Consider the following 12,736-nt stretch of genomic DNA (forward strand, 5'->3'; position numbering starts at 1 on the left):
TTCAGAGAATAGCATTGGGTGATTGTCTTTTGGCCCCCTGGCACATGTGCTGTGGGGTGCCGCAGGGTACCATCTTGTCCCCCATGCTGGTTAACATCTATATGAAGCCCTTGGGAGCAGTCATCAGGAGATTTGGAGCGAGGTGTCAGCAATATGCTGATGATACCCAACTCTATTTCTCCATAACATCTGAATTGGGAGAGGCTGTGCAAGCCCTGGACCGCTGCCTGAACTTGGTGGTGGGCTGGATGAGGGCCAATAAACTGAGTCTGAATCCTAGCAAGACGGAGGCGCTGTGGGTTGGTGGTTCCCGAGTTCGGATAATTGCTTAGTTGCCTGCTTTTGATGGGGTCATACTCCATCTGAAAGAGCAGGTTTGTAGTCTGGGGTGCTCCTGGATCCATCTTTTTCATTAGAGGGCCAGGTGACCTCAGTGGCTAGGAGTCCCTTTTACCAGCTTGGGCTGGTAAGACAGCTGCAGCTGTTTCTGGACCGAGATAGCCTGAACACTGATGTCCACGTGCTGGTAACCTCCAGGCTGGATTACTATAATGCCCTCTATGTGGGGCTGCCCTTGAGGTTGGTCTTGAAGTTGCAGCTGGTGTAAAATGCAGCAACGAGACTGCTCACTGGGGCAGGGTGTTGCCAACATGTCACCCAGCTGCTGAAGAATTGCACTGGCTGCCCATTTGCTACCAGGCCAAGTTCAAGGTTCTAGTTTTGGTGTACAAAGCCCTATACAGCTTAGGACCAGGGTACCTGAAAGACCGTCTTATCCCTTATATACCCAGTCTATCACTGCACTCTGCAAGTGAGGGCCTCCTGCAGATACCATCCTATCGGGAAGTCTGTTTTGCACATTATAGGAAACGGACCTTTAGAATGGTGGCACCTACCCTGTGGAATTCCCTCCCCTTAAATATTAGACAGGCGCCATCTCTGTTATCTTTTCGGCACCTATTGAAGACCTTCCTCTTTCAACAAGCCTTTTAAATTGAGGCCTTATCCCAGTCTGCTTCTGTGTTGGAACTGCTTTTTAATATGTTTTTAAAACTATTTTTTAAAAAGCCAATGTTTTTAACCTTTAAAAAAAAGGCTTGAAAACTTTTTTTAAAAAGTGTTTTAATGTATTTTAAAGTCTGTTTTTATAATGCTTAAAATGTTTTTAGTGCTTTTATTTGCTGCCCTGAGCTCCTGCTGGGAGGAAGGGTGGGGTATAAATCAAATAATAAATTAGTTAATTAAATAAATAAATAGTACAGTTTTCAAGAGATGCCTGAAAGAAAGAAGGGATGATTCCTGCCGAACCTCTATTGGCAGGGAGTTCCACAGGGCAGGCCTGCCTCACTCAAGGTTCAGTCCCTAGTGGAGGCCCACTAAACCTCAAGGGTGTGGGGAACCACCAAATGTGCCGCCTCAGAAGATCCCAGTGATCGAGATGGAATATAAGGAGTTAGGCAGTCCTTAAGGTACTTTGGGCCCAAGTTGTTGAGAGCTTTGTGAACAACACAAGTACCTTGAACCTGACCCGGAGGCAAATTGGCAACCAGTGCAGCTCCTTTAGCAGCGGGGTAACATGTTGCCACTAATCCACTCCTATAAGCAGTCTGGCCACTGCATTCTGCACCAGTTGCAGCTTCCGGACCACATACAAGGGCAGCCCCACATAAAGCATGTTACAGTAATCGAGTCTTGAGGTCACCAACGTATGGACCACTGTGGTCAGGCTGTGATGGTCCAGGAATGGTCGCAGGTGGCATACCAGCCAAAGCTGGCAGAAAGCACTTCTGGCCACACAGCCACTAGTGACAGAGGTGGATCGGGAGTACCCTTAGTCTGCATACCTGCTCCTTCAGAAGGAGTGCAACCCCATCCAGGGCAGGCAATCGATCTATCTACTGGACACAAGAACCACCCAACCACAAGGCTTCTGTCTTTCCAGGATTCAAGCTCAGTTTATTGACTCCAGCCCACCCACTGGTCCAGGGTTTGCACTGTCTGTCCTGGTTCAGATGTAATAGAGAAACAGAGTTGGGTATCATCAGCAGACTGATGGCACCTTCTTCGGAGACTCCTGGTGACCCTTCCCCATGGCTTCATGTAGATGTTGAAAAATACTGGGAACAAGATAGTACCCTGTGGCACTCCATAGTATAAACACCAGGGGGTCGAGGAGCACTCTCCCCATGCTACTCTCTGCCATGACCCTGCACACATGAACAGAGCCACTGCAGAGCCAGTCCAGAAGGACACCATGGTCAATGGTATCAAAAGCCACTGAGAAATCAAGCCGGAAGAGCACCTTGTCCTTCTCTCTATAAAGGTAATCCATCGAGGCAACCAAGGATGACTAGGTCCCAAACCCAGGCCTGAACCCAGACTAGAATGGATTCAGACAATCAGTCTCATCCAGGAATGCCTGCAGCTGTTCCACCACAACCCTTTCAACCACTTTCCCAGGAAGGGAGTATTTGAGACTGGGAGATAGTTGTTACAGTCTATTGTTTTATGCCACTGTCCCTCAACTTCGTTGGACTACAACTCCCATCATCCCCAGACAGCATGGTCAATTGTCAGGGATGGTGGGGAGTTGTAGTTCATCAACATCTGGGGACCCAAGGGTGAAGAACGCTGTGCTGTTTTCCAATGCTTTCTGTGTTGGTCATTGACCATGATAAAGAAAGAATGACTGCTTTTAAATGTTACTGCGGCGAGATTAGTGAGCAAAGAGTTCCTGCTTGTGCGTGCCAGCATGTGCATGCGTGAGGGGTAGGTAGAAGGGAGGCGCAGCTTTGCTAATGAGTCAACAGTAGCAGAATTTACAGCTACCTCGTTACTGCTTCAGTACATGATTTATTTCCCACTGCCTTAAGATTATTTTGAGGTACAGACTTAGCCAGCCTTTCCCACCCCAACATCCGCAAGACATCTTGGACTCCTACCAGCCCCAGCCAGCATAGCCAACGGTCAGGGATGATGGGAGCTGCAGTCCACAGCATCTGCACGGTCACAGCTTAGCTACTCCTGGCCTGGTTTAGGATATGGAATTGTGTGATACAATTGTACAGTATTCTGCATGGTGCACTACTGCAGTATGGAAATTCTTCTGTTCCTTGGATGAAAGAGGCTAACCATTAAACCAGCACAGATCAGATACGTGTCAAGCATATATTATATATTATCAAGCAACTCTGAAATGATCAGTATAACTGACTTCCGGGAAGGGTGACTTAGCCTGTGCCTGCTTTTGAGACGGGCTCCTGCCTCAAAAGAAGCTTATTCAGATATATCAGTCAGTTTTTTCTTTTTTTTTTGACTGATTAAACTTCTCCCGGGTAGGGAGAAACGAAGAGATTAACCTCAAAGCCTATTTTTGTTGGGACGACCAGATCTCATTAATTTATGGGACGAGGTCCAGCCGACGAAGGTGGGACGGATTTTTAACAGCAAGCTCTATCTGTTAAAGCGAACGTTCATCTTATCTTCTAAGAGAGAACGCACTAACAGGCAAGCACCCTTCTTTCTATATTTTTCTTTTACTTGACTTAAATTGTTGCTGTTTAAAAGAGATTTGCCAGATTGATCAGTTTTTGACATCTCACTGGGGAGCCATAACTTCTCTCTGCTACGCACTAATTAATAGCTTATCTCTGTTTTTGTTGCAAAAAGCTGTCCTGGATTTGCATTCTAAAGATATACACAGAAGAGGGATTTCTATTCCAGATTTTTATTTTGAAAAATATTATACTGTTTTGAGACTACTCTCTTTTTGGTCTATTTTATTTTGACGAATCTGTTTCTTGACGATTGCCATTAATTGTTTCGATCCTGGGAACTGCATTTTGTTTACTTAACTATTGGAGAGATAAGGCTGTCTGCTCTGTTTATACTGTGATGTCACCAAGTTTGGAGTATTAACCCAATTGTTGCTGAAATAAGAAGTGGTTTTCCTATATTTTTCTTTTAAAATGGCAATTAAGAAAGTGGCTGAAAATCTGGAAATAACTATGTTTCAGAAAATAATGGATGAGATTGAGATAATGAAAATTGAATTGAGTAAAATGAAGCAGGAGATTAAAGATATAAGGGTCCCTGTGAGAGAGGTGACCCTGGAAGGGGTCCCTGTGAGAGAGGAGACCCCGGAGATTGGAACAGGGGTCCCTGTGAGAGAGGTGACCCTGGAGACTGGAATAGGGGTCCCTGTGAGAGAGGAGATCCCGGAGATTGGAACCAACGTGGAACAGGAACAAGATTTGGAGTCTATGGACTTTAGAAATAAAATCTATTGTTTGGAACTCAATGTTATCTCTGAAGAAATGAATGAAGATTCTAGAGATAAAGTTATCAATGGCATGGATAATCTTCTGGACTGGAATGATGTGATGGAGCCCAATATAGAGAAAATCTATGGAATTAACTGCAGCCATGTGACAATGGAAAAACTTTTAAGAGATGACCCAGTGTATTTTGAAAAAAAGAACAGAGATATGATTTTACAGCAGTATTTCAGCAACCTATTCAGAATGGATGGCAAGAAAATATTTGGGATAGAGGTAATCCCCATCAGACTCTTACTATATGACTATGGCTTTGACAGCAAGATTATTATGGAATACTGATAATGGAAGATTGGATATTGAAATTACTGGACTTAACAAGACTACTGAAGATGGAAGATGGAAAATGGAACTAATAGAGATAATAGAACAATGGCTACTGAAATTATTGAACCTAACAGATTCTGATGTGATGGATTAATTGAAATGTTTATTTTGACTATGGTTATGACAATAAGATTATCATAATTAGTAATGAGATGGATTAATCGATATGCTTATCTGGAAAAAAAAATTGATAGATATATTTCTTAAAGAATTGAAACCTCTCTTTGACTTTTTGTGGAAAGAATAAAGTAATGTTTATGAGATTTGATGATTAAGTAAGATAACTACTGGAGGAAAGTGATTTTATAATATGACTTAAGAGACAGGATTGTTATATATTATAGACTTATAACTGATTTGATCTTTGACAAATGGGAAGTCAATATTTTACTCTTTATTTTTTATTTTTGTTTTTTTTTTCTTTTTTTCTTTTTGTTTAACTATTTTTGATTTTGTTTTTTGTCTTTGAATGTTTTATGATTTTGTCTTGTATGTTTTATGAAAATCTGAATAAAAATTATTGAAAAAAAAAAATGAAATGATCAGTATAACTATCTTAATCAGATGGGCCCTGGTAACCAAGAAATTAAACCCACCTGTCATTAGCTATGCTTTGTCCTGTGACTGCGTTCTTCCCCAGGGGAGCATAGTTCCATTCCACTTCATGGATGGCCACGTAGTAGACTCTGGTGGCACCTTCTGCCAGAACAAGGACAAGGAAGTGGATGCAGAGTATGGCATGCAACATTTGTTGATGGGATGGCATCTCAGCTCTTGCAAGGTCTGTTCAGGAGTCAAGATCTTCAGAAAGGGAAGAAAATTAATAATAATAATAATAATTTTATTTATTTATTATTTGATTTATATCCCACCAGGATATCCAGAAGGTTGCAAGTGAAGAAGCATGAGTCCCAAGGCAAGAAGTAACACAGGCTCGGTACTGTCCATGCTGACTGGCAGCTGCTCTGCAGGCTTCCAGACAGGGACTGTTTCCCAGCGCTAAATGAAGCCACCAGGGACTGAACCTAGGACCTTTTGCATGCAACAGTGAGCTACGGCCCTTCTCCGAGAAAGGAGGGCAGGAAACAGTGCAACTGCCAAACCCTCTGGACTCCAGTGAAGAAGTCTGTACAATCTGCAGATTTTATTTGGATGCAGATGTCATGGAATCAAAAACAGGAGAATACAGAGCAGAACTGTGCATTTAATAGCCAGGGGACGTAAAGTGGCATATGCCTACAATGATGCTTTTGCTCTCTTGGCTTTGGCAGGGGGTCACGTCAGCCAGGATTCAGACTATGGACTTCTAGACACCACCCTTTGTGGCAAATCATGTGAGGGTGAAGATTGGAGCCGCCCTGGGCTCCTACTGGGAGGAAGGGCGGGATATAAATCGAATAAATAAAGAAAATAATAAATAAAGTCAATATTGTCTTCCCAGGCTCAATCACCAGCCTGACTGGCAGCCCATCAGTTCCTCTGATCCCAGCTGGGGCCTTTGCCTGAACAATACCCAGGCCTGTTTGCATGGATTTCTCAGGTCTCTGGCCTGGATCAGCCTGCCTCCGGTCTACTCTCCAGTAAACACATAGAGGATGGGGCTAAGATGAGATGTATCTAAATGCCCCCTATGAAAATCTCAACACATGATGGGATAGAACAGCCTTCCACAACCTGATGCCCTTCAGATGTTTAAACTACAACTCCCGTCAGCCCCATCCATCGCAGCTGTATGATGGTAAGGCTGAAGGTAGCAGAGCCATGCTGGGGTTAATGTGAGCTGTAGTCCAAAACTTCTGAAGGGCACCAGAGTAGGGAAGGCTGAGAGAGAATCTCAGCATGCAATGCAAAGCAATATGCCTCTCCGCTATAAAATATCACAAAAGCCCTCTTACAAATATGTTGCTAGCAAAAAGAACTACTGTATATGGAGTAATATAGGAACATTTGTTTGTGTATGTGTAGCATAAAGGTTAAAAAACAGCACTATCATCAATGCCCTGGTTTTATATTCTTCTTCTTCTTGTTACCCACCCTTCACCCAGAGGTCCCAGGGCAGGTTACAACAGTTTTAAAAATATTTAAATACATCATTAAAACCTAAAATCACAATATCACAAAAAATAGGGTGAGTCCTATAAATATACGTCTCACGTGTCAAAGGCCTGGGTAAAGAGGTGCATCTTCAGCATCCGCCTAAAGTTGTACAGTGAAGTTGCCAGACACATCTTGGTGGGGAGGGAGTTGCACACCTTAGGGGCTGCCACAGAAAATGCCCTCTCTCCTCCCAAACTTCTGAGGGTGACAGAACTACCAAAAGGACCCCCTCTACTGACCTCAACACCTGAGAGGAGCTGCAGAGAAGGAGGTGGTCTTTCAGATATTTGGGACCTAAGTCACTTAGTGCTTTAAACATTAAGGTGAACACCTTGAACTGGGCCATGAAATGAACTGGCAACCAATGCAGCTGTTTTAAAACAAGGGTTATATGAGTTCTAAAGGAACTCCAGCTAGTAATCTGGCTGCTGCAGTTTGGACCAGTTGATGTTTCCAAGTCATCTTCAAGGGCAGCCCCACGTAGAGCACATTGCAATAATCCAATCTGGAAGTTACCAGAGCACGAAGCACTGTTGCCAAGTCATGTCTGTTCAGCTGGAGCTGTTAAAAGGCACTCCTAGCCACCAAGGCTACCTGAGCCTCCAGTGATTATGTTGCATCCAGGGGTACTCCCAAGTTGCAGACCTGCTTCTTCCAGGGGAGAGCAACCCCATCCAGAACAGGCTGTATCCCCACCTCCCAGACATGAGAACTCTGGACACATAATGCATCTATCTTTCCAGGATTGAGCCTCACATCCAGCCCATCACTGCCTCCAAACACCGATCCAACATCTCAGCTCCCTCTCCTGATTCAGATGGAACAGAGAGATAGAGCTGGGTGTCATCTGCATATTGATTGCACCTCACTCCAAATCCCCTGATGACAGCTCCCAGTGGCTTCATATGGATGTTAAATAGCATGGAGAACCAGATGGAACCCTGAAGAACACCACAGGGCAGCTGCCATGGTGCTGAACAGTGGCCTCCCTATTTTTGGGGAGCTGAACCAATGAAGCACAGTGACCCCACCCCCACCTCCCTGAGACGCTCTAGAAAGACACCATGGTCAACAGTTGAAAGCCTCCAAGAGATCAAGGAGAATGAGCAGCGTCACACTCCTTTATCTCCCGACAGATGTCATCAACCAGGTGGGCCAAGGTGGTTTCAGTGCCATGGCCACGCCTGACGCCAGACTGGAATGGATCCAAGAAATCATGCAACACACATAGCAAGCTCAGATGTGCATTTGAAGCCAAACCATTCTTGATTTTGTCTTGGGATCTGTGACAATGACAACCTGTTGTTTGGCCACAGAGCCCAAAAAGAAAAGATCCCCGTGTTTACAGCAGCACACAACATTTCCAGTTGGCAATTGCGTTTGAGACCTATGCTTTCCAATGGGGTCAGACGCTTCCATGCTTTATTGAGAGTGCTCCCCCTTGGCTGCCAGACCAAAATGATACCGATAACTGGCTGACCTCATATGACACCTTAGCATAGGTGCGTTTCTGAGAATTCTCTCTCTCCAAAAGTGAAAGGAACTTTAGCTGGCTTTTTCATTAAGGAGGGCCAACCAGCTGCAAACCTTAATTAGTGCCACAGTGTAAGAACAATCGCAGGCCAAATAATGTCCTCAAAAGTGACCCCAGATAGGAAGGAGTCAGCCAGCAACGGCCATATGCTGCCAGCCGTGCCCTTCTGCTTCACTGGAATCCTTCCCGGTAGGAAGCTTATTCCTTCCATTACTTATTCTACTTCTCAGACTTCTAAACCACAGAAGTACTCAAGCCTATCCGCCAGGACAAACCTCCCATCGCTGTAGAGCTGAGGCAGCCAACATGGCGCCTTCCAGACATTGCTGGACTATAGTTCCCATGCTCCCTGTCCATTAGCCATGCTGGCTGGATCTGGTTGGACTGGAGTCCAACAACATCTGGAAACCCCATGTTGGTAACCATGCTGTAGTGTGTGTGTGTGGGGGGGGGGAGATCTGGGCAGCGAAGGAATTCGGTTCATTTGGTAAAATCCCAAGAATGCTTTCTCGAAAATGAAATTCCAATCTGCTCTAAATATTTTTGGCTCTGTGGGTCATTAGTAAGTAAGCACGTTGACCGCTGGATCATTTTATGGGTCAATCAAATGCACAAAGATCCCACAGGGCCAATTCTATGCAAGCTTTCTTGGGAATAGATTCCACGGTGTTCAGTGGGTATTACTCCCAAGTAAGTGCTCATAGCATTGCTGCCTTAAAGTCTGAACTGTGGCCAACCTTGAATAGAAGCCATTTCCTGACTCATCGTGTTGCCCACTTTCATTTTCACTTATGTAGGACAGCATACCTTGCTAGAACATGCAAATAATCCAATAATGAGATGCAAGGAAAAGAAACATGCAAGCATATAGTTGTTCTCTCCTTGGTCACTTTTCAGTGGCACAGACATATCTTTAAAGCACATTCAATGTGCACATGCACCCCCCCCCAAGAATCCTGGTACCTGTAGCTTGTTAAGGGTGCTGGGAATTGTAGTTCCCTACAGTTCCCAGGATTCATGGAGGGGGCAGATAGGCTTTGAATGAGCTTTAAAGGTACGGTGTGTACACAGCACAAACCCTTTAAGACATCTGTAAAGGGAGCCTCTTGTAAAGAGAACATTTCTGATTAAGGGGAACTGCTGACAAGCTTCAGCACAGCCTTTGCCAACCTGTTCCCCTCCAGCTGTTTTGGATTATAGCTCCCAGCCCCAGGCAGCATGACAGAGTTGCAGCCCTGAACATCTAAAGGGCATCAGGCTGGTGAAGGCTGCTTTAGGACCACTCCCCTCCCCTCCTGATCCTCCCCACATCACCCCTTGTGCCCCATTGAGAGGTGGGATCCACTGGTATGGTGCTTCCTCACTTGCATAGAACTTCTTCATAACCATCAGCCCAACCCTTTGCACATTTACTTGGAAGTAAGTCCCATAGGGATGTATACTCAGGTTAGTGTGGCTCAGATGGCAGCAACTCCCCCCCTCCCCATCCTTTACTCTAACCAAGAAAGTGTTCAATTAAATTAATGGATGGATCCCTTACTTGGATAAAGAGAAGAGCTGGTTGGAAGCAGGAAGGGCTTCAGAAGCATTCCCTAAGCATTTTCTTCCAGTTCCTGAAACTCCAAAGAAGCCCTATGAGAGCCACAGGCGCCGAGGGGGCAAAGTCTAGGCCATAAAACCAGCTGATCCCTGGGCTTGAGTGCTGGCCTATCTGGGGCATGCAATGCCTTGGGAACGCACAAGATGGAACAAATATTTTGCTAGGTGATTGGCTGCTGCGCAAGCCAAGGCAGGAGCACTGTGGAAGAGCCTCACGCAGATTAGTTGGACTTCATCAGCGTAATCATATGCCTACATTTCTTTCATTTTGATGCTTTAAATGGCAAGGACAAACTGTGTGCGTAGTGTCACTCCTGACTAATTATGATTGCATATTGCTTTATGGCAGGGTGGGAAATCAATGATAATTTGTTGACAGGAATTAATTGTATGAGAAGTAGAAAATCACTAAAATGGACTAAACTATAGACCCGAGGTGGTCCAGAGGCCTCTTCACACAGTAAATCTGTTTTAAAACCCAAGATGTTTTAAGAATGTAACTAAAAATCTGAAGTGGGCATGTGCAAAACATGCATGTACATTAGCAAACCCAAGTTTCTTGCTACAAGTGCAAACTTGTTCTGGAGGGATATATGGTGGGGGGAGGGGGAGGGGAGGCGTCTTTTTCCCCAAGGGGGAGAAATTCAAGACCTTCCTCCTCAAAGGTTTGTTCCTCAAATTTTGGGGTAAGTTTGCAACCTAATAAAACTGAATTTTGACTGATTTGTTTGTTTGTTCCATAGCTTATTCACAATGCTACTAAATGGGTGTTCAAAGTGTGGGCAACTAGATGAGCTGACACAAACAAAGGAAGGACAGGCAGGCCAACCCCCAGGAAAGAGCCATCAACTTTACCCAGCTTTTGTTCTCCTAGCTGCTCTCTTTAGTCTGCACAGGGATGCTAAGAACATGTATGTGATTTCAAGCAGGATTTTTAAAAACTCTTCTACGAAGGCCGGCTTATAAAAGGAAGTCCAACTCTATTTGACTCCGAGTAGAGAGAATGGGTTTCCTTTCCCACGACAGGTATGTAATTAACTGAGTAGCGCCAAGCTGATTGTTTGGGCTCCTCTCGCTGCTGATGTCAAAAGTAACGGCGCTCCTCAGTTTGCACACATTCTAGCTCTGCGGCCTTGTCACGAGGACCTCTACTTCTTACGCTTCATCTCCTGCACTTGAACGACCATGCATACACTTCCACAGCTGAAGAGAATAACCCTTCATGCATATGGTGGAGGGGCCTCTGATCATGGAAACTTTTGCCATCACAAATTCTGTTGTGAACAAGTTCTGGTCAGTCTTTTGCTGCAACAAAAGACAAACAGGGCCACCTGCTCCTCCTTAAAGGGAGGGGGGCTTGCGACTGGGCATCTGGTAGTGGCAACCTGCAGCTGGGACAGAAAACAGGTAGGGACGCCTGTCAGACCCCTACTCTAGGTCTGGTCTTGTAATGGATCTCTCCCACTGGCCCCAGCACAGGTCTCTCACGATCCCACTACTAGGCGCCACCATCGGACACTCTGTAACGCAATACTGGCCTGAGACTGTACCTTAGTGTCCTCCACAGATTGCTACGTAGTGTCTGGGTGCACTTACAGGCCGCAACCCCCCTGTGTCTTCCTGCACTTAAAGATTACAGCCCTGGATTGCTTTGGATACCTGCTGCTGTTACACTATCCCTTCACCGCTGCCACCATTGATACTGTTCCCAGCGTTAGTATTTGCTCTGCCCACCCTTCTGGTCTGCAATATCCCAGCCAAGGATCAAGCGTGATGTTAAACCAAAACTATTTAATAACACAAGGAATAAACAGGATTACTGTAAGTTCAGTCAACATGCGTGTGGTTGCATATAATAGTTTTCTCTTTATATATCTTAGTTCTAAAACCTCCCTCACTACCCGCCTAACAAAAATCCACCCTTCCAAAACCCAGAACCAAAAGCAATTGTCTCATTTATACCTCAATCACCCAGATGCTCAGCCAATCACAACTCAGCATTCCTCAACATTCCACCCATGTACTCTCCCCTCTCACTCACTCTACTTACCACATTTACCCTACAAAACTAAAGCAGCTACTTTACTCCCAACTTAAGAATGGAAAACAGAATATTGGTGGACAGCAAAAGAGGTTTACAAATGTTCTCAAAGCTAATCTTAAAAAATGTAATATGAGCATCGAGAACTGGGAAGGCTTGGCCCATAAGCATCCTAATTGGAGGTTGGCCATTATCAAAGGTGCTATGGACTTTGAAGAAGCACAAGTACAGGGCGAAAGGGACAAACAAGCTAAGCGGAAGGCACGTTAAACAAATCCTCATCATGACCATCCTCCATCATGACCTATGTCCTCCCTGTGGGAGGCTGTGTGGATCCAGAATAGCTTCCACAGTCTCTTACAGACCCACTGTTAAAGACTTTACCCTGGAAGACAATCTTACTCGGCCATGAGTGATCGCCAATGAATGAATGAATGACCCAAGTCCTAGCTTTTGGACACCCGGTGGACATAAATGAACATAAAAAAAGTTAATCAACAAACCAAGAACACAAATTCAGATTGAAAGCCACTGAAACACTGGCTAGAGGTATGGCATTTTTGTGAATAGAAACAAGAACATGGGGAGGAACACGTTACACAATAGGGTTCTTACAAACCACCAGTCTTTGGGGGGGGTTATTAACAGTCTCTCTGCCTGTATATTGTGATGTCTGGCTCTCTCTGTCTTCATTTCTCTCTCCCCCCCCCAAGAATTCTTTTCCAGCAGGCTGTGGATCACAAGCAGCAGCTCTTTGTTTTAATTTGCTTTTTAATTTACATGTTTACTGATGGGTGGGCA

The 12,736-nt window shown here is 44.8% G+C and overlaps 1 protein-coding gene across 4 annotated transcripts in view; it reads right to left on the bottom strand.

Moving 5' to 3' along the window:
* LOC133371517 (hephaestin-like) overlaps positions 1 to 12,736 on the bottom strand; it is an 82,972-nt gene that overhangs the window by 69,227 nt on the left and 1,009 nt on the right. For all 4 annotated transcript variants that reach the window (XM_061599053.1, XM_061599054.1, XM_061599051.1 and 1 more), the window contains exon 2: positions 5,261 to 5,465. In XM_061599053.1, coding sequence (XP_061455037.1) covers positions 5,261 to 5,430 — 170 coding nt within the window. In that variant the 5' untranslated portion in view covers positions 5,431 to 5,465. The remainder of the gene's footprint in view (positions 1 to 5,260; positions 5,466 to 12,736) is intronic.

The sequence above is a fragment of the Rhineura floridana genome, chromosome 16, assembly GCF_030035675.1.
Source record: "Rhineura floridana isolate rRhiFlo1 chromosome 16, rRhiFlo1.hap2, whole genome shotgun sequence".
NCBI classification, from domain to species: Eukaryota; Metazoa; Chordata; class Lepidosauria; order Squamata; family Rhineuridae; genus Rhineura; species Rhineura floridana.